We start from the raw sequence: 23,457 nt of genomic DNA on the forward strand, positions 1-23,457 counted from the left end.
TCCTCGTCTTTGAACTCCATCCTTTCTACCTGAGTAACTAAACTTTATATCACCTAATTTCATGCTTCCTACCCCTGGCATATGAGTTTCTGAAACTCCTAATAAGTCCAGTTCCAATCGTCTTAATTCGTCAGTCAAAATGTCGATACGATAGTCATTTTTTAACGTCGTAACATTCCAAGTTCCAGTTTTCTTGTTCTTTATATCATTGAAATTATTTTCGCCTCAGGAAAAGCAATGGTCCCGGATACCAGTGCAGGACGGGGATCACATATCTTCTCAAGTCTACACCGAAGTACTTAAGCCGGCTTATAACCGGACAGCAAGAAGTCACTGGGACCTCCATGAATGGAAGCTTTGTGCAATCCTAGGCCTATCTTGGTCACAACATGGTTTTCAGTACTTGGCGATGCTCTTCTATCAACAAGAGTCGAAATCCTGCACAGACAATCTTAAGCCTATTACCTCCTACTCAATATATTCATGCCAACAAATATTATGCTACTATGGGAGACAGCCCATAATAGATAAATTAGCTAGGAAGAGGTTTTTCAGCCCGAAGACGCCCATCAAAACTTTCCAAGCCCAGAAGAATTGTCCATTAGTCAGAATTCCGTGCGAATGCTGTTTTTTTACTAGGCTATAATTTCCTCGAGGGGCGCCACTCCTCAAGTGGGAATAGAGTTGACCGCAAGGTCCCCAGTCTTGCAGGTACCCGGAAAGGTTCGAGCCAGCTCTTTGCAGAGGCCGTTGTCCATAGATCTGGATCTTACGCCCTGCCGCAGTTGTCCTCCTATTGAGGATCCTCCCGCGATGATGTCCTGCATCACCATGCAATTGAACCCATTACTGGGAGAAGGTTTGTAACTCATGGGACTTGTGGACAAACCAGTGGGCCCTTTTGAGTGTACATTTGAGGGGCCTTCTTCCTCCTCCGCCTGTATTTATGGCGCCAGGTGAGGGTGCCCCAGCTTCTATTATGGACCCCCAGGGACAAGGTCCACCCTTGGTCTGTGCATCCTATGGAGGTAGCCTACATATCTGTAGGGCGTTCCCGTGTCGCCACCTGGGGACACGCTAAGTGGCCTGGGGGAGGCCATAAAGCATCATCAAGACATAAACGATACCCAAAACGAACGGAAATTACAATAAATAAAACAACTAGACTCAAAATAAAACAACAAAACTCAAAACAACTAGAAACCAAGAGGAGTAGGGATGACACCCCCATGCCTCCTAAAGTCCAGAATATATATAAAGTCCATTCAATTCAATTCAAACTTTTTATTTCCTCCAAATACGAAGAGTAAAAAAAAAAAAAAAAAAAAACCGCTAATCAATAGGTCATAAAATTCTTTTAAACTATATAACAACAAGTACGCAAAGGCCTTCAATCAAACTTACCACACAAATTAACACTTCATTCAATAAATGATAAATTAACACTTAAAATTAACACTTCACAAATTAACACTTCCTTCAATAATTAATAATAAAAAAAAAATTAATTAAGCTTCGTGCGTGCTTTATATAAATTATGAGAAAAAAGAGGTAATTTGGATAAAAATTTCTTTTACTTTTTCTCCAAAACATCAACAGGGTTTTTTATTTTATATGTATTCATTAAAAAAGTATTTGATTCAGATTTAGAAAAGCGGCGAAGAAACTTAGCAAAATTTAAAAATGTGGTTTTTACATGCGCAATGTTACTAATTCTAAAAAACGGGAGAAGCGATGAAAAAACTAAAATCTGAGGCAAAGCGACTGTATTATATACCCGAGCCAGTGATTTCCGAGAAAGAAGATCGCGAAGACAAATTACTGCCCCGAAACTAGACGCTATTCTACTTTTAACTGCTTTAGAAATAGAAGCACGGCATAGAGCTAAAGTTGATAGTTGCTCATTAAGAAACTTGTCCCGTTTTTAAAACAACAATAAAAAAAACGAATTATTAATAAGTAGAGAAATAAGAGGAAAAAGGCGAAAACAGTATACACAACACAAAAGTAAGAACTCTCAATATTTATACCAATAACTTTGATTAGGAAATATCCCTCGCTTTTTTAAACGGTAGTACGCCACGTTAATAGGAAAATATCAATGTATCTGTGAATGGAGAATGTCATGTAGCTCCGTAAACGGAGGATTTCAGATTTTTTAATGTTCATTGCCTTTTGATACTCTGGTCCCTTACCAAGTGAAATTTCGGAGATACAGCGAAAAGCGTGCAGCCCCGTTTGACAACATGTCTTATGCAGGACTTGTACAGACAGATGATGAAACTATGTTGAAGAAGGCTTTTGGAATGAAGACGTACTCCCACCTTTTCAGTACAGGAGCATAGGCTCCAATTAAGATTATCTCTATAAGAACCATCAGATGAGAAATAAGGTTCCAAGATGTGATCTTCATCAACCCTCTTAATAATTACAGTCTTATAGATGACGACAGAATGATGTCATATGAGGCCTTTCCTCGAGAGATAAGTTACTTCTTTGTTGTTTCTATATCAATGCAGATCATTAAAATAACATAAGTTTCAAAAGTATCCAGGAAATAGATTTGGGGGTATAGATAAGTATTAGTAAAGCCTCTTTAAGATAGCTACGTCAGCTGTTTTACCACCCGCAAACTTATATAGATTATCCTATGTTGAACGCCATATAGTTGACGGACATGAAGAAAGAAGTGGAGCTGAGGTTGCTAAATGTAGGAATCCCATTTTTCAACCAGATTGTTATTGAACGTAAAGAGGTTGCTTGACACCTTTGTAGAACGACTAATTAAGCAACTATTAACCAAACCGTATAGCTAACTGCAGAATCTTCCTGATTATGTTTTCTTCTGACAGTTTTACTAGCCAAATCTATCGATAGTCTTTGGAATGTCGGAAAACGGCTACTTTATGTTAAATCTCTGAGCCAGAAGCTCAACACATTCTTGATGATTAGCCATACTACAGACTCAATTAAGTAATTACAGCACTGTTTGACACACAATATTTTGGTTATGTATTTTATTATGTATATTTTGATTATATTTAATATTCACTTCATGTTTTTTAGGTCAGTTATACAATGTCAAATTGCAGTGTCTGGGCTAATGCAAATGTTAAAATTTGCAAAAGATGTGCGAACCTTGTCAACGCAGGCCAGTCTGTTCAGCCAGTCACAATCTCTGTCTTCCACTTTTATTGGACGGCACTCTAGATGTGAAACGCAGTCTGAAGCACGTACTGCAGTATTTGCTGAACTGTTCCTGTTATTCAAGTAAGATATTTTGCTTGGATATGAGGGGCTCAGTTGTGAAATCGAGAAAATCAAAGGCGGTTTTAGGGGAGGGACAGAGGTGGCACTTGCCCCGGGCACGGAAATTTTAGTGGCGCAAAATTTCAAACAAATAATCTTAAGGTTGTAATCATTTTGTAATTTTTGAAATTTTATTAATAAAGTAGAAGGCGCATTTGATAAGTAAAAACAATTAATAAATTAATAATTAAATTCAAATAATGAATAATAATTAAATAATTTAAATGATAGATTAAAAATCAGCCAGTAATTAATAAATAAATTGAAAATATATAGATAATTTCGGAGGCCACACTGCCTTTCCATGACGATAAATAAAATTCAAATAGGGATAAAATCCTTTTAATAGGCAGTGTTTCACAAACAGTGATATTTCGGTACTAGATATTTCTAGATATTTCGGTCACATATGCAGTGACCGTCATCAGTGGTAAAACTAAACTAAAACAATTTACAACAATAGTTTATATTCTAAATCAGATAAAACTACATATTGTTTAATTCTTTTCAAAGCAAAGGCGGAAGCTAGCCTCTTTGATCTTCTTGTATTCGGTTCATTAGCGTTCTATGATGTAACGCTTGAACTGAGGTTAAATATAGTAGGCGGACTAAATTTTAGTCTGACATACTTTATTAAGCCACCGTGGATAAGAGTTTAACTGAAGTTCATCTTTATCACGATTTAAAGCTGTATTCTTCAACAAGATTTTCTTTATTTCAAAAGTTACACGAAAATTTGCTTTAAACCCCGGTCCCTAGAAATCAAAGAGACATTATCGAACAAAATAAAATGGTCTGGGAAATTGACAATATGCTCTGAAATGAACATATTTTCATGTTTCAGAACATTTGTGTCTATTACTGTTTGTGAAACACTGTCTCTTAAAAGGATTTTATCCCTATTTGAACTTTTATTTATCGAAATTGAAAATAATTATGTAAAATTTGGCCTAAAATTTTTTGGGAGACAGGATGGGGGGGGGGGGCAATCAAGACTTTGTCCCGGGCGCAAGAGAGGCCAGAATCGCCACTGGGGAAGATCTATAAAAAAAAGAGTGGAAAGCAACAACAAAACTAGGGCGCACTTTTTGGGTTATAATGTATCAGTCATGAAATGAGAAAATCCTTCAGCCTTCGATGGTACTGGGTAGTGGATTAAGATAAATACCAGTCAGCATTATTTTCATCGCGCAACGGGAAATCTAGCAACCAAAAGAAATTCGCCTCTTATCAAAAACTAGCATTTATAACTTACTAACCTCTTGGTCCGTTTTAAGAAGGTGTCACCAGTTACTATTACTGATTACACCAGCTCGTTTCAGCCCCAAGTCGCCTGAGGCCAATGTATGGATGCCACATATCCACTACAATCTCATCAAGGCTTCTCGTTTTACCCCCACTCACGGAGCTCCAATTCCCCTTAAATCCTTTGTTATGACTTGTTTCTATTCCCGTCGGGGACGACGTGCTTTCGGTTTGGCCTCAGATTGATGGCTAAAGAGCACAATCGTCGGCAATCTATTATTATTAAATTTGTATGTCCTAATGTTCCTGAATAAATGTCTTGAATTATAAGTAACATGTTTAATGTACAGGATTTCCAGTGACTAAGGCTGTACTAAAGAGAAACTAATGTTAGGAAATTAATATTTAATTAATTTTAATTAATTTAAATAATTAATAATATTTAATTAATATTTAATCCTTGAGCTGTTTTAAATACGGCTGATAATCGCATTCGTGAAATTAGTAATAAAAAATGTTTAAACCTATAGAAATGACCGCCTATATATTTATGTGTGTAAATTTATCCCTATATTCTATATCTTAATTTTTGTATGCTAGGGCTGTTTTTTCTGATTATGATTGGGTTTAAAAGAAGGAGGTGAGTATAATATATAATGTAATAACCAGAAGTAATGTATAATCCAGCTGACCTCTCTGTATATTCACCTTAACTGTTGAGTCACTTGTCATATCTTTGAAGAATATTACTTACTTAGTTACTTACTTTTGGCGAGAACCAGACGAAGAACTGTCCTGCCCGCCACCAATGGACTTTGAAATTACTTCCGACTACCACTTCGATCTCTCAGCTGCAGCTTCCTTGACGATCTTCTTTTTGTATCTTGCGTCTGGAAGCCTCCCCCTGGTTGAAAGTCCTCTGAATTTTTGCCAGTAATTTTTCTCCGGTCCTCCCCGATGTCGTCTCCAGGATGGGGCTGGCTCGCAAATGAGGATGTCTTGACATACTGTGGGCGACGAAAAATATGACAGAGGAGCTCGAGGTGACCTCTCTCATATTCCCGCCACCAATCATGTGGAGTGAATTGTGACGGTTTCTTTGAACCCCTCGTCAGTATGGAAGACCTGCCTCCGAACCCCTTCTTCAATTTCGGGAAAAGGTGAACGGCACTTGACGCTAAGTTGAGACTACGCATAGCTGGGACACGAAAATGAAGAACAATGGAGTCACGCAAGTTACCCAAATAAAGCAAAAATTTAAAAAAAAGCTCAACAACAACGAGGTTGTGACTACTCTATTTTGGAACCAAAAGTTTATTCCTTGTGGAGGTTTTGCATCTTGGAATGAAAATTAATACAGATTATTGTTGTGAAATATGGCGATGTGTATGGAGATCTATCTAAACCAGAGAAAGAAGCATACTGACTGCTGGAAATGTTTTATCTCTGGCAATGCCCGTCTTAATAGTGTTTGTGTAACCCAACAGCGCATTTAGTCATTTAAATAGTACATTATCGATTACGTTGTATATTCTTACGATTAAGCCATCTTTTCAATTCAGGGAGGAGATAAAAGTTACCCGGCGCTGACCCGAGAATCTGTTATTATGTATTAACCTGTGAGCTGATTTTTAGAAATAATATTAAATCAAAAGAAATAAGTTGAATGCATAGATTTGTCTGAGAAAAAGGGTGTACCAAAGGGTACGGAAAAGTGATAGGAGAGAAAACTGTGAGGAAACAAAACGACTAATACCATCTAGCGTTACCCTCCAAAATCATGAAGCTATTTATAAAATTGAAGCGAAGTATTAGTTGTGTCTATTTCTTTTTTCTTTTTCGTTTTTTGCTCCTAACTATTTAATGATCAACAAAAAGGGTTTTATGACAAAAGAACGGGCCAGAATTTATTAATTACAAAACTGAATCCGAATATTAGGTTAAATCCAGATTTCATAAATTAGAATTAAGCTTGTTTTGTATATTTCGGTTTTGTTTTGTAACGTTGCACTGTCAATGGCTGCACTATTGGTTTTTAATCTATGTTAAATTGCCAAAAAGGTAAGATGATTCCTAATATACCTAGACCTGTACTTGAAATCCAGACTTTAAAAAGTTAGATTAAGCTTGTTTTGTATATTTTAATTCTGCTGGGTAACGCTGCTCTTTGAGTGTCTTAAGTGGCTACACTAACAGTTTTTAGTTCATGTTAAAGTGCTAAAAGGACAAGCTGAATTGAAGTAAGTTTAGACCTTTAATTGAAAGGCAGTGAAGATGCTGAAAGTAGAATAGCCAAGACCTAGGGTGTTTTTTTTCATAGCTGAAAAGCGTTTGGAAGAATAGGAAAGATAAGTCTGCGAACCGAGATTAGAATATTGAAAGCTACAGTGAAAGCGAATTTGCTGAATATTTTCAAGAGAAATGGCCTACGGATTGTTTTGGGCATCCAACTGACTAACCGTATCTCAAACAGTAAGCTGTACGAAAAATAAGGTTCAATCCTGCTTTCTAGGGCTATGCTGAAAGGTTGAGATGGCTATGACAAATTCTGCGGATGAAAAATGACAGATTGCTTAAGATAGCCCTTGTTGGCCAACCGTCTAGTGCCAAACGAAAAGCAGGTCGTCCCCGAATGAGGTGGGAGAATGTCACAAGGAAAGATTTAAGGGAAATCGAAACTTTTTGGGAGAGTGTAAAGAGGGAGGCTTTAAATAGATTGGGATGGAGGAGCGTATGTTGCTGTGTTGGCCTCAGGTGGCTCGGTGCTGTAGTGAGTAGTAGTAGTATCAGTAGTTATATTGAAATCAAGAGTTGAATATGTTAAAATTAAGTTTGTTTCTACATTTTATTTTTGCTTTCTACCGCTGCACTGTCAGTGGCATAAGTGGCTGTACTAGTAGTACAGCCACAAGTAGTGGCTGTACTAGTAGTTTTTAATCCATATCTAAATGCATGTTGGGGGTCTTTTTGTATTATCGAAGGATTATTGATATTAGGATTAATGATAAATTTCTATTTTTGTGGGAAATTGTAATAGATTGAAGGATTGATATTTGATAAATCGTATTGCGGGTGATTGGATGGTCTTACTGTTAGTTGATAGACCTATTAGTGAAAATGGATTGAATTTAATGTCTGATGGACTACCCCCTAAGACGACCTTGAAGTGGGGTTAAGACGTTGGATTTATTTACTGTGTATGCTGTAAATATTTTTCTATTGATAAATAAATAAATAAAGGGCCAAAAGAACGTGGCTATTTAGAGAGAATATCAATCTAAATCCAAATAAACTTAGATCTTTAACAGAAATCCAAGTTTTAATAAGTTTGAATAAGTTGATAATACTTACTAACCTATTAAAACTAGTAAATAGCCTGATCTTTTTTTTTTATTCTAGGCAATGTTTAGACGCGGCAGTATATCCTGTCAAGATAGTTGTATACCAAGGGTTTTCTGACATCTCTTTAAGAAATCAAAATTTGGTCCTGGGAATTCTCGAGATATTGTCCGACCACTTGGCGAAATACACCCGCCAAATTGGGGAGCACATTGGAATAAGACTTGATGACTGTTTTGACAAAAGTGGAGCAGAAACTGTTATTAAGGTGAGTAAAATAGTTAAGCTAAAGCCAAGGGGAAGTTTAATATAAGTTTTAGTCATCAGTTTTTATCATCTCTCTAAAATGTTAAATAAAAAAAAGTTTTTTCTACTGAAAGTAAGGAGCAACATTAAGACTTAGAACGAACAGTTTTAATGTTGCTCATTTCTTTCAATAAAAAACAAAGGTTTTTTATTTACTTTCTGATCCTCTTTTAAATATCCCAAAAAATCCGCCCCCTCTTTTCAAAATCCAACCATGAAAATTCCTCCATAGAAAGTTCCCCTAAGTAAAATTACCCCCTGAAAATCACCAGCGGAAAATTCCATCCTCGTTGGGAATTCCCCCCACAAAATTCTTTGGTTACGATTCCGCCTGTTCGCGTCCAACCTAGCTAAATTTCCTGGTAACACAGTTGCCCCTTCAACCTCTCCAAATTTTGTCTCGGTAGGCAAGTGAAAGTAACATCTTGCGTCAAGCAAACTCTGCAATAAGAAGGGTGCTATTACTGAGCAGCACCTGTGTTCAGGCTTAATCCAACTGAAATGAGGATAATGAATAATGTATGCTTCCTCCCTCCCCAGACCGTCTTATATATTTACCTGAATGTTAACAAAAAGTTAAAAATGTTAGCGTAAAAATATCCATTTTGATAGATTAGGCACCCACTATGTAACAAGCCTCTAATACTCCTTCATAATTACTGATACAAAATTTCCCCCCGGCCAATTTCATCTTTTCTGGACCCCCCCTCTCCCGGAAATTCTGCCTGAAAAATTCTCCTTGGCATACTTTCATTAGAAAAAGGTTTATTATTTAATTCCCGATCGTTTTTTTCTTCCGTGTAGAATTTTCTCTGGAAAGTTCACCCCCGGAAACTTCCCTCCCAACGGAAATTTATCACCGTAGAAAATATCCCTCCCCCACATAAAATACCCCCCCCCACCTCCCAAGATTATTTGTATACTTCTCAGTAACCAATACTATATGTTCATCGCTTTCAGCCCTTTTTCAGGGAATTTTGGGGGGGGGGGGATCAAGTCATTCTAAAAGACATAGTTATTAGATCTTTCGATTATGCTGAACAAAATGGCTATCTCAAAATTTTGATCGGACGACTTTGGGGAAAAAGGGGCGTGGGAGGGCTAACTGCCCTCCAGTATTTTTGGTCACTTAAAAAGGGCACTAGAACTTTTAATATCCATCGCAATGAGCCCTCTCCCGATCTTCTAGGATCACTGGTTCAATATCATCAACCCTGAGGAAGACAAACAAAAAGAAATAAACATGCGTCCGTTATCTTTCTTCCAGCAAAAAATGCAGAATTCCACATTTTTGTATATAGGAGCTTGAAATATCAGCAGTAGGGTTCTCTGATATGCTGAATCTATTGGTATGATTTTCATTAAGATCACTTGGCGTTCTGGCGGTATTTCCCGCCTTTTTAAAAAATTGGGCAAATTTTCTCAGGCTCGTAACTTTTGATGGGTAAATTTAAACTTGGTGAATTTTATATATTTGTATGAGCATCAAAATTCGATTCTTTTGATGCATCTATTGATATCAAGACTCAATTTCTCAGAGTTTCGGTTACTGTTGAGATACATCGCTCCTTATTAACAGTTCGCTAGCACAAGCTGTTTAATTTTAAAATTCAGACGAATTTTACATTTATGAATCCTGTGGTACAGTAGTATATTTAAGGGATAGGTGTAGCAGTGAGGGAAGGGGCGTTGAAGTTTGTGCCTCTCACGAGGTAAATTCATCGTGACTCTATTTCCTACAATTTTTTTTTCATCTGCATAGCTTTGTATTTTTAATTTGAAAGGTAATCCAAAACATGGTAATTTACCTATTGCTTGTCAAGATAGATTTATTGCCAGCTAAAATTCTCGAAACCGCCATCTATTACTTTACTTAGAACTTGCTAATAAGGACCAGGGTTTCCACTTCCAGGTTGGTCGATTAAACTAACTAATATATAGAAGGATTTACTAAAGAAAGTGGTAGCAGAAATACCTTGGGCCTAACCTGTGGCTTTTTTCTTAACTTATCAAACAGTTCGTGGTAACGAACTGTAAATAAGGAGCGACTCGGGTCAATGGTAACCGAAACTCTAAACGACGGAATTTTTGTACCAATAGATACATCAAAAGAATCAAATTTTAATTCTGACTTCCAGTATATAAATTTTATTAACTTTAATCAAGCCCATCAAACGCTACGCGCCTGAGAAAATTTGACTGATTTTTAAAAAAAACGCCCCCTAAAAGTTGTAGAATCTTAATGAAAATCACACCATCATATTCAGCGTATCAGAGAACCCTACTGTAGAGGTTTCAAGCTCCTATCTACAGTAATGTGGAATTTTGCATATTTTGTCGGAAGAAATGTCAGGGATACGTGTTTATTTGTTTTTTTTTTTTTTTCCCTAGGGGTAATCGTATTGACCAAGTGGTCCTAGAATATTGTGAGAAGGCTAATTCAAACGGAAATTAAAAGTTCTAGTGTCCTTTCCAAGTGACCGAAAAATATGGAGGGCAACTAGGCCCCCTCCCACGCTCATGTTTTTCTCAAAGTCACCCAATTAAAATTTTGAGATAGCCATTTTGTTCAGCATAGTCGAAAATCTAATAAATATGTCTTTTACGATGACTTAGTCCCTCACAGTTCCCAGGGGAAGGGCTGCAAGTTATGAACTTTGCCCATTGCTTACATATTGTATTGGTTATTGGGAGGTATACAGACATTTTCAGGAAGAATTTTTTCTGGTGGAGGGGGGGCTGGAGGCGGGGGGTACTCGGGAGAATCTTTCCGTGGAGGATGTTTCTTTTGGGTAGGGGACATTTCTATGAAGGGGGCGCCAGATTTCCAAGCATTATTTAAAAAACGATCAGAAATTAAATTTTAAAAAACAAGTTTTTCCAACTGAAAGTAAGAAGCAACATTAGAACTTAAAATGAACAGAAATTATTACGTATATGAGGAGGTTCTCCTTCAAGTCAATACCTCGCTCTTTACAATATAGTTTGTTTTCAGTGCTTTCAAAAGAACTATCTATTCTAATTAAACAGCCTTTGTGATTCAGGGATTTGTGAATTAAAAATTTGTTTAACTTTTAAAGTTAAGAGCGAGATTTTGACTTAAGGGAGAACCCCCCCATGTGCGTAATAACATATACGTAATAAAAAAAAAACAATAAAAAAAAAACAATCTCAATAGTAATCGAAACTTTTAAAAACGGAACTTTGATTTCAATAAATGTATCAAAAGAATGGGCTTATAATGCTGATTCTAAATATATGAATTTTATTAAGTTTAGTACTACTCATCAAAGGCTACGAGCCTGAGAAAACTTACTCGATTTTTTAAAGAGGGTGGAAACATCCCTTACAAGTGAAAACAATTTAATGAAAATCACACCGTCAGATTCAGCGTATCAGAATACCCTATAACATAGGTTTGAAGCTCATATCTGCAAAAATCTGCAACTTATGTATTTTTTGCCAGAAGAAAAATATACGAATATAGAAGTTCGTTACGTAAGTTAATTTGTAAATTACGTCAGAACCAAATTTAGAGACAGCCATTTAGCAAAAGAAAAGTAAAATTTTTATGCAAATTTTGTTTACTTATTCAATGACGGCGAGCCAAAATAAAAGCTGCATTAACTAAAAAACGATCAGAAATTAAATAAAAAAACAAGTTTTTTAAACTGAAAGTAAGGAGCGACAGTAAAACTTAAAACGAACAGAAATTATTCCGTATATGAAAGGGGCTGTCCCCTCCTCAACGCCTAGCTCTTTACGCTAAAGTTTGACTGTCTCACAACTTTACTTTTTAAAACAATAAAAAACTTTAGCGTAAAGAGCGAGGCGTTGAGGAGGGGACAGCCCCTTTCATATACGGAATAATTTCTGTTCGTTTTAAGTTTTAATGTCGCTCCTTACTTTCAGTTTAAAAAACTTGTTTTTTTATTTAATAAGTTTAAGTAGCACCATGGCTATATAAGACCACAGAGCAAATTTTGTTCATATTTTAGGAAGGGCCAAGTAGCCCGAGCTCCACCTACAATTTTACGTCATGTATTGAATTAAACTTTATTAAAAAAAAAAAACAATGCTCCATTTAATCATTTAACAAGTAGCCGTCCAAGAATAAACTAAGCTCTGAGGATGAACGACTACAACAATCAATATCCATAAATTCAACTAAATAAAAATAAAATGGTACTTGTATGATATATTGACCACACTATCTGACAGAAGCGGTTTCTTTCTGTATTTCAGTATGTACTTGGTGATAATCAGCTTAGCATGAAAGAGATAAACTGCATAGAGGTATATTTGAATTAGATATATTAGTTATTGTTTTGTTTAGGTTAGTTTAGGGTATGTTAGAAACCAAAGAATGTCGGTTTATGTTAAGTTATGGAAGGAAATCTACAAAATAGTTTTTTTTATCAATTGTATAAATTTTCCTAGAGAGCTTTTCACGTCATCTTTTCATCGAACATGCTCATCATCAGAGCTTAAATCTCCACACACACAACACACAACAACAGCAACAACGAAAAAAAAAAGAAAAACTCAAAGCGAGTAGGATTTTCAGCCATGAAAAAAAACAAATACTTTGACAAAACCATCCTCAATTCTCAAAAAAGAAAAAAAGTATACAAAAGAACAAGAACTAACCTTTGAAGTAATCAGCACTTAACCAAAAAAAAAAAGAAGACATACCGTACCAGACAAAAAAAAACATTCAAGTCGGTTGGCCAAGAATTATTTACCTAGTGACTACCACAGCCTGTGTGCTCATTTGATTTGTATTAAGACGACAAATTTTTCTTGTTTCAAAAATGATGAGAAATGTGAGCTGAATTTCGTTTTGTGAAAATATCGTGATTATGGGTTGTTCGAATAGCTTCAGTGTATCTATATAAAGCGAGATCTTTGCGTATGTATTATTAATTTCCACTCCTTCCCTAAAAGATTGTTGTAAACCGTCTACTGTGGAAACTAAGGTTGCCTCGCTGAAAGCAACTAAATGATCCGAGTGTACAAAAGCAAAAAGCAGAAATCGAAGTCTTGTTTATTTTTCTTCATTTTTTTGTTGCACGTCATTAATGGCCAGTTTGGTCTTAGAACATATATATATATATATATATATATATATATATATATATATATATATATATATATATATATATATATATATATATATATATATATATATATATATATATAATATATATATATATAATCTTCTTCTTCATGAAGTGCGAGGTCCATCAACACTACGGGCAAGCATTTCTATTCCACATTTTAATTTCAAATCACAGTTCATATAATTATCCAGTATGATCATTCCCTATCTCACCCATTATAAAAACCCGGACCGGGGTGCGAGTGCTCCGGAGAACGTTTTTGCAGATAGAAACATAAGCGATTTCAGATCTTTTCACGGGTAGACAAGTCAGATTTCTCTTGGACGCGAAACTTGGCTTCAACGTTGGAATACTAATTTTGAAGAAACTAATTTTAAATTAATTTATTCCAATACATGCATGAAAATTGGTAGTTAGTAGTGTAATGTTATTATTAGATGTTTTTAGGAATTAAAAATAGGTTTCGAAGTCTCAAGTTGGTTTCAAAGGCATTTTGAGAAAGTTTCTGCCAAAATACGTGTTCCAGGGTAATTGGACCGCTGATGGCAGATCAAATGAGAGGAGCTGTTTATACGTGCCGATATAAATATATATGTATATATATATATATATATATATATATATATATATATATATATATATATATATATATATATATATATATATATATATATATACAACGAAAACTTTACGAAAAAGAAAGTTTTTTTTAAAAAGAAAAGTAAAGGCCATATTAAACTTAAGATCAGTAGAAATAGAAGCCTACAATAATTCAAACTCAAAACGACCAGAAATTATTATTAAAGAATAAAAAAGGAAAGGAGAATAATTGGTATGGCGGTAACACTGCATATGAATTTATATAAATGTATATATAGTGGGCTGTGAAAAAAAAAAATTCACGACGTGAAAAAAAAAATGATAAACTATCCAGTTGCGGATCCAGTGGGGGGGGGCGAGGGTTATCCCCGTAAAGCAGTCTAAAGTAGTGTAATTTACCTAATTAACGCAAGTTTGCATTAATTAAACTTGCTCCTAACGTAAGTTTGTCGGATCAACCTACTTTGCGCCCCCCTCCCCTGCAACCATCACACCTATTCCACCAGTTATTAGAAGAAAAAAAAATCCTTATTTTCACAAATTTCATCAACCCCCAGCCTCCTTTTTTACAAAATCCTACATAGGCCAATCATTTGAGTCCACTGTATGTAAATAATAGATTAAGTCATAATTTGTATATAAATTAAGTCATACCTGTGAGATGGGACACTTGCAGACCACTTGGCTGGCTCACCAAGTTTCTTTCTGCTTTCGCAATTACGAATAATGCACGTTGTAACCATTTCTCATTGAGTCAACCCACTAACCCGCTAATGCAGATTGAAGTGGGAGGAGCTTTTTGTTCGCACCGAGAACGAAGACCATAAATGATCTGCGATAAGCTTACTGGATAATTATATGAACTGTGTTTCAAATAGACTGTTTATGACTGTTCAAATAAAGTGTTCACCATGAATGTGATGATTTTAGATGATGATACTGATAATTGTGTGGAGCTTCACGTTAGCCTAGTGTAAAAGGACGTGTTTAGGTGTGAGAGATTATGATAAACGTAAAGTAATTTTACCAATTACCCTAGAAAATCCCATACGTAAGTTGGTAGCAACTATAGTTTTAAGTAGTCATAACTAGTAGGGTATAATCAGCACAGTTTTGGAATCTTAATTTAGATTGCTAGCATTATAGAAAGAACAGATTATTTGTATGTAGATTAAGAATGCAATTAGTTGCACTTTTGAACTTACTAATTTGACTGACCAAGATGTTACTTTTTAGTTTTTGGATAATAATGCGAATCAAGGGCACCCTGAAGTTCGAGCCCCGCCCAGTAGGATAAACTTAGGAATTTAATTTAACTCATTTATATTCTAATTTGAAGAAAGGTAACAGCTGATATTTAAGGCTTCAACTTTAGCTTGAAACGCTACAGTGCCGGCGAACCACCGTTTCCATGTGCTGTTCTGTTCGTGTTGGAGTTTTTTTCCTCATTTGCTGATAAATTATCTTATATCGGCATTTTTTCGGGGATTTTAGGGACGGCTGGTTGATAGCTAACTGATAAAATCTACTTCGAGACAATTAAAAATTAGGTGCAACAGTGTTTACGTTGAAATTTAAGTTTTTCATTGCGGTACCTTAGCAATAGCATCCTTAGGGAATTTCGATATATAGGGGGGTCGAGTCCTGGTATCGTTGGTTTTTTGGTTCGTAATGGGGGCCAGTGTTGTCATTCTGCAAGCTCAGCTAGAGCTGACCCACCTCTAGATGCGTATGTGGAGAAATTTGGGAAGGTAAACAGGAAGGGTTATAAAAGCACAGGATGGCTGGCCCCCACCCCCATTATTACTGGCTTAAGGGTGGCCATTCACCGGAGACCAGTACCGCCGGAAGGGACTGTCTGGTGCCGTATGCTTTTTTTATTATTCTTGTTTCAACTGTTTTTATTTCAAGTCAATACCTTACTTTTAGGTGCTAGTTATTGTTACGTTAACTTAATAAGATCGCTGAGCTTTATTTCTCTTGTTAATATACACGGGTGCCTCCTAAATGATTGGGAAGACAGGGCCTTAACCGCCCCCTCCCCTGGAGACCAAAATCAAAAAACGAGTATAAAAGGTTGTAATGCTTGTAATAGATAAGTAATTTTCTTGCAAAAAGTCTTTTCACTAGTTTTGCCACCCCCCCCCCCCTCTCTTGGAAAGGTTTTTAATGTCCTCCTATCAGAAAACTTTATTTGGTTGTCCCTGTTGGCATTAATATACAGAAAGTAAGCTCCTATCTAACTATCCGTGTTGCAATATTGGCTTGTATTTTCAAATGATTGTACTAATCAGTCATATTAAATTTTCAGAAAAAGTTTTTTTTTTAATTTTAATTTAGGATATTTTTGATTGTAAGATGAGATTTCACCAGTGAGAACAATGCTTGAAATCTGCCAAATGAACTGCCCAAGACGGTCATATTTCCAGACTTTTTTTCTGTTATTTTTTGTTTTCAGCATATGCCTTTTGGATTTTTAATTACTTCTCACGCGGTTTTTTTTTTTCGTGCAAAATGTATCACAATTTTAGCCTTAATACTTTCGTGGTTTGTTTGGCAAGATATATTGTGAAAAATCACCTTCAAGATCACAGTGTATAACTTGTCGCTGTTCTTTTGACTTAATTGTTCAACTCCTTCTAGGAGCCATTATGCTACCTGCTCCAAGTTTGTGTCTACCTTGCTGCCAAACCTCAAACCAGTCAACCCAGTTCAGAAGATATTGAACACCTTCGTGACAACCTTAGCCAAAATTTGGATGCCGTTTGTAGTTACCTTGCTGACTGGGATCTTGGAGATTGGGATTTAACGGAATCTACTGATCTTGACGCCTCTACCGCCCTTGGACGTAGTAATATACTTAAAGTGAAGTTCATAGCAACGCTGTATATACCCATGATGGAGATGTGTATTTTAAAGGGGGCCTTGCGTATTAGAATGAAAGCTGAATTGCTGCTGACTTTGTATAGGAAATATAAGCAATTAATTGATTTTTTGAAAGAGGGACAAGAAAAGCTCAAGAGAAAAGACAAAGGGAAGAAAAATAAAGATAAGTCTATTACCCCTCAAGATGATGCTAAAACAGCCATAGAAGAGTATGAAGGTTGCCATATGGCAGTGGGTAGCTTAGCGGTAATTTTACAGGTACATTTGTGACTTACTTTGATTTATCAGCTTACTTTTCGTTCGGCATTTACCCCTTCCGAACGACACCACAATATGTTCGTGGTTTACCAGCATTTTTCTTTCATTGATATTATTCTTTTTTATTCTTTATTTTTCTTTTTTTGGCTGTTTAAAAAAAATACCTTCCTACCTCCCTCAAAACTAATACCTTGTATGCGTGCATTCGTCGCGTAAAGAGCAATAATAAAGCAAAAAATTACATGACTTTTGGAAATTACTTCTTTTTTTTGTCACCTTAAGTGACTGTTTTGAAGTAACGTGTAAATCCTATATTCATTTCGAGATATATTAAAACCCGGTGTTATTCAGGAATAACTAAATAATTATTTTATTTGAAAAGATATTAAAACGACGAAAAAACAACCCTCCCCCCCCCCCCCCCCCCCATGGACAGGGGCCTTATATTCTGATTTTGACTTGATTTAATTTTTGATTTTTAATGTTGATCTTTTAAATGAAGAAAAAAAATTTATTGTTGGGCACTGAGCTGAGGGGGGGGGGAGTCAATAGCCATGGCACCCTATAGTAAGTGGCATATTTGCTCGTATTCAATTTTAATTTATCTTTATTTGCATATGTAAGTTTTGTTGTCTTTTTTTCTTTTTTACTTGTCATATAATCACTGAAGTCTGGTTTGAACTTTGCTTAGGGGGGAGGGCGCTGGTGTAGCCACAACTAATTTCTGGGGAGAGACGTTCATTTTAAAGAACACTCATTTTTATTCCAAATTTTTCTTCTCACCCTGGGAAAGGGTTGGATCTTTTAACAACTTTAGTGCTTGAGAGAGGGGGGAGTAGTTTTCTTTTCTGTAACCTCTTATTACGGTTATTACTATATATGATTTTACACCCCTCCCCGACAACTTAAAAAAAAACTTTCAAATTATGATCGAGGCAAAACCTCGCTATGAAGGCTCTACTTAAATGCCTAGTGACACTTCTGTGCCGTCAAGCGGTCCCGTTCTGCTGAAACTCCAATATATCATGTGAGACTTTACGATGCTTATCGTAAAGCTATCTTGGAGTTTTAGTTAGATGTCAGTTTGACTCTCATATTTTTGGACAACAATACTAATAATAATTTATTTGTACCCTCTGTATATACAAAATGCACGCCACGAGTGTAAATAAAAAGAAAAGAAAATAAACAAGACGAGAACTACAAAAGGACAATAATAATATTCTCACTCAGCAAAAACACGAAGCAAAAGAAAAAAAAGTTCACTCGTAATAGGTAACATAACTCAAGATACTCATACTGTAAAAATATATAATGCAAAGTTACTCTAACTTGGCCTAAAATAATTCAAGGGAAAGTCAACTATTTTGTCAGACTGTTTACGAAAACTAATCGATAGCTCATCCATCTTTTGACAAATTTCAAAAACACCGTACCGCCTAGAAATATACCTATTTCTAGTCCAAAAGGGAAACTGAAGTAAATATTTACAAAAAAAAACAGAACGGGTTTGATTACGTTCAGTTGTAGCGAAAAAACCGCCAAATTGGTGTAAGGGAAAATACATGTGGCTCTAAGAATGAATTATAAAGCCTACCCAAGGTTCTTATATCAAAGGGTAGACCATTGCACTTGACTGTGGTCTAATCTCCTTGGCTGCTTAAAAAACAATAGATAAGCTCATCGTCAGTTTTTTACGGCTATCGTTACAATATTATCATCCTAGGAAATAAAAGTTGCATGATCGCATAACAAAAAAACAAGAATTTAATATCATGCATAGAATTTTTCAAGACTTTTTTCGTTTTACTTTTATGATTCCAACGGGGATGACAAATTCTTCGCGGGGTTTCGATGCTTGATGAATAACAATAGTACTAATTATTAGTTTGATAAACTTTATGGCTGTAATAGCAGTAGGGATCTAATAAAAGGGGCTAAAAGTGGACTATTTGGCATGTTATGTCTCTGAAATTCCAATTCAAATGTCCACTTCAGGGCCAAATGCAGTTTTTCGGATCTTCGATTTTGTCAAATCAAGAAAAAATAATTCTGCAAATTGACTCGAAACTTGATAGCAGTAGTATATTTTTTTTATATCACCATAAAAAAAAGGTATGTTCCACCATATGATTTCTCCTGGCCATCAGTTTAATAATCGGCCTTACGGTCAAATGCATGTGGTTCATAACTAGGTATTTACATTTTACCTTTCCTCTAAGGGAAGAAGGAAAGTCTCTCCCAATTGTAGTGGTTAGACCCCGAAGCCGCGCCGAAAAGTCGGCGGCACCCCGCCGCAAAAAAATGGCGGCGCGCCGCTGAGCTTGCATCAGCGCGCTGACGCCGCTGCTGATTCTATCGGCGGCGGCGTCACTAATACGCCGCCGTTTTTTTTTTTGTTTTTTCTCTCTTTTTTGGTTATCGATATCGACCTCCGGGCTTCAACCGTCATCCCAGCTAATCTGTTTCTTAAAAATAAATACTGTCATCTTGGGCTCGCCATGTATATCGGTTCATAGGAAGGAGAAGAAGAAATTTTTCTTGAAACAAAAATTCTACCTTCCACTTTAAAATTCTGTTCATTTTTCTTTCTGATTTTCGGTTGAAAATATGTAGATAAAATAGCATTAGGCACTTCAGGATGTTGTCATTGGCAGCGCAATCGAGATTTATAATTAAATAACATTGTTGGCACAATTTATTTTTTTTTTTTTTTTTTTTTTTTTTCATACCAGGGCAATTCATATCGAAGGAGTTGTCGTAGAAACTTCAAAAAGGTCTCATTCAATTGGAAATTGGAATAGCTAGTGCCCTTTTTAATAGTCGAAAGTGATTGGAAGGCAGCTAACACCCCTTCCACGCCCACCGTTTCCCCAAACACATCCAATTAAAATTTTAAAATAGCCATTTTGTTCAGTTTAGGCTAACTTACTTCCAGGGATAATACATATTTATTTAGGAGGTTACTCCTCAACAACCCCGTGGGAAAGGGTTTTGAAGTTATGCTCTGGAGGTATATAAGAAAAGTGTTGACCAAAAGTATTATTTATTATTTTTTTCTTTTAGACCAGGGCACTTCATATCGAATAAGTTGTCGTAGAAACTTCAAAAAGTGCTCATTCAATTAGAGATTGGAGTGGCGTGTGTCCTTTTTAATAGTCGAAAGTGATTGGAAGGCATCTAACAACCTTTCCACGCCAATCATTTACTCAAAAATAACCATTAAAAATGCTTAGATGGCTAGGGTGTGTACAACAACTGGAAGTGATGATATTCCGACTTTAGAGAATGACAACCACCCTAACAGCACTTAGGGCAAGGTTTGTAATTCACAGTCTGGGGAAACGTAAGGTGTTTGTACGAAACATTGCCGCAGAAACTCAAACAAGGATCATTCGATTGGAAATCGAAAAGCCTAGTGCCCTTTTTAATAATCGAAAGTGATTGGAAGGCTTGACATTATTATAGTAGAGATCGATGTGGGTATAATGTATCATTTTTTTGTTGTTGTTGTTGTTTAGACCAGGGAACTTCGTATCGAAGGAGTTGTCGTAGGAGCTTCGAAAAGGGCTCACTCGATCCAAAATAGAAAAGGCCAATGTCCTTTTTAATAGTCGAAAGTGATTGGAGGGAAACTAACCCCACGCCCACCTTACCATTTGCCTTTATGTGTAAAAACTTCATGTTGCTTTTATAATAAATCAAAATGCACTGTGTTAATGTTAATTCCCAATAAGGCATCTCAGCAGTATCCCAAGAACGACTTAGGGTATTATGTTCAAACTTTCGGGGCTTCTTCTGCTCTTAAAATTTGACCAAATCAAAATAGCGTAAGTGTATCCAAGCTATCAAAGAAAGTAAACAAATTTTTTTGCGAATGTTATCAAGTTTTCCATTTCAGGTCAACTAGAAGAGGTATGAAACTAAATTAAACACTATTATTTATGTCCAGATTCTTATAAGGGTCTGTGTTGATAAATTTTGCTTAAAATTGTTTTCCAACATACAAATAGTAAGCCAAACTCTTATAAATTCTTAAAAAAAACGAAAAGATTTAAATTATGATTTTCTTTTTCCCTGAAAAGACCATGTCAATATAAAACAAACAGAAATTAATTAAAAAAACTGTTTCTAAAAAATAAGTTTTTTCAAAGAAAAGTAAAGAACTCCATTAAATCAAAAATGAGCAAAATTAAAATCAAATAATCTACCAAGCGCGAAACTACTACAAATCAGCATCGATAAATAAAGGAAACCCAAAACGAACAGAAATTACCATAAACAAGCGAGTCAAACTCAAAACGAGCAGAAATTAACATAAGTTCGGCTCAAAACACCTATGCCTTCCCAAGGCCAGAACATAATTTGTACTTTACTGACAAAAATACAAATGAATATGCATTGTAAGTTTAATATACATATACTGATATTTAGTAATCAAGATGTTAATATTATTTGATTTATTAAAGTTATAAAAGTAAAAACATTTATATTTTTCAGTAAAGTGAAAATTAAGTTCTGGCCTTGGGAAGAGATAAGGGTTTTGAGCCCAACTTATGTTAGTTTCTGCTTGTTTTGAGTTTGACTCAGTTATTTCTTGCTATTTTTGTTCGTTTTGGGTTTTATTTATTTATCGATGCTGATTTGCGGTAGTTTCCCGCTTGGTAGATTATCTAGAGCTAGTATAGAAATATGTCTATAGAAATGAATTACATTTTTTTTTGCACAGTTAGCAGAGTACATTGAAGTTGAAGTAGCCTTAAACTTTGACTTGAAACGTTATAACTTGACCACTTCTTTCAAAAAAGAATTTCGGAGGGTTATTCCGTGTTGATAAGAAAAGAGGGTAAAGGTGCAGTTTAGTTCCTCCTGTAGTGTAGGGCGCAGGAGTCCTATGGGGAAGGTGCTGGTTTGATCTCCCTTATAAAACAACTTATTCCAGCAGATACAAAGAAGAAGCCCATTTACAGCATTCTGTGGGACCCCAAGGTCCAATACTAGTATCAGATTCCGCGAATGGCAGTATACGCTCGCCAAGTTCTGGCTCCACCGACTAAAAGTGCCCCAGCTAAACGGCTTTTCAGCGTGAGAAGAATAGAAGTGACTTCAAAAAAATCAATGGCTCGAGGCAGTGTGAACAAACTCACTTTTGTTACATCAATTTTTACTGAAGTGATGTAACCGCCGATTTAAAATAGCGGGTGTTGGTAAGCCATGGTGTCTGATTTGTATACAGTGTTTTTTCGATGTCGTTATTTTTTTTTTTTTGTTTTTTTTTTTCACTTCCTTTTCGTATGTATTTTATGAATAGGAGATGTTTGAACTTCAAACTTTGAAAGTTATACACACATTAGCCCAAATCATTAACAAGAAGGAAATGACTAAACACGGGATTTTATAGGAACAATGCGATGTTAAACATAAACACAACATAGGTTTCCCTGGGTCTAGTGGCTAAAAATGAGGATTCTATTTGGTCTGATCGACGGTGAACATAAACACTTTCCGCACGGCCCAACAAATTCCTGTTTTGTCATATTGTTCTTGTATGTTTTTAGCCAACCATTTAAAAATCCTTACTAAAATCGAGGTTAAACGTGCTTGGTGAAGTGGAATTTCTATTATTATTTTTAATCATAAAAATCGGCGCGCGGGGGGACGCCGCCGGGCTATAAATAGGCGGCGTGCCCCACAAAAAAATTAAGCGCGCCTGGCGGCGCGCCGCCGCCGATACTGAATCACACATTCGCCGCCGTCATTTCGGCGTGGCGCGGCTTCGGGGACTAGTAGTGGTATAATTTCCTTCTCATGAGAAAATGTCTCCTCTCCCAGCCCCTAAGGACTAGACCTGTATGAACCGATAGCTTATATCTAGATTTTTGCTGTTAACAGCGCTACCGTAATTACATCAATGCAGGTGAAAATTCAATGTGGGAAATACTATTTCAATTGTGAAACTGAAGGCTGAATATCGTATTGTAAGCTAAAATTACGAAAAACCTTTAGAAAGAAATTTTGGGTTATTTCTACGGTTGATAGAGATTTTTTTTGTAGAACAGATCTACTGATTTTCTTTTCAGTTAAGCCAACGGTATAGGTCTGAGCCCACCGCCTCAGCACTTGAGATTTTAGAGCATCTGATGGTTTTTTTTTTTTTTTTTTTTTTTTTTATTAGATGTTATATGTTTTTGTGTATAATCAGTATTTATATTATTGGAAGCTACAGTGATGACAGTGGTCAAGTATGGTTCTGAAACGCGGGCGCGTCAAAAGACGGAGGAGGATTCGCTGGATGTTTTCCAGGTGAATTTTCTTCATACAGTTTTGGGTACCAGTTTCAGTGATCGTATATTAAACAAAAAGATGGGCAAAAATATGGTTCTGTCCCAAT

General features: G+C 36.0%; 1 protein-coding gene across 1 annotated transcript in view; it reads left to right on the forward strand.

Moving 5' to 3' along the window:
- FANCI (Fanconi anemia complementation group I) overlaps positions 1 to 23,457 on the forward strand; it is a 164,382-nt gene that overhangs the window by 88,449 nt on the left and 52,476 nt on the right. The window contains exons 8-10 of the mRNA XM_089099801.1: positions 3,067 to 3,270; positions 7,954 to 8,161; positions 16,566 to 17,066. Of these exons, the coding sequence (XP_088955927.1) occupies positions 3,067 to 3,270; positions 7,954 to 8,161; positions 16,566 to 17,066 (913 nt within the window). The remainder of the gene's footprint in view (positions 1 to 3,066; positions 3,271 to 7,953; positions 8,162 to 16,565; positions 17,067 to 23,457) is intronic.

This window comes from Artemia sp. Qi Xiang Cuo, chromosome 14, assembly GCF_049724085.1.
Source record: "Artemia sp. Qi Xiang Cuo chromosome 14, ASM4972408v1, whole genome shotgun sequence".
NCBI classification, from domain to species: Eukaryota; Metazoa; Arthropoda; class Branchiopoda; order Anostraca; family Artemiidae; genus Artemia; species Artemia sp. Qi Xiang Cuo.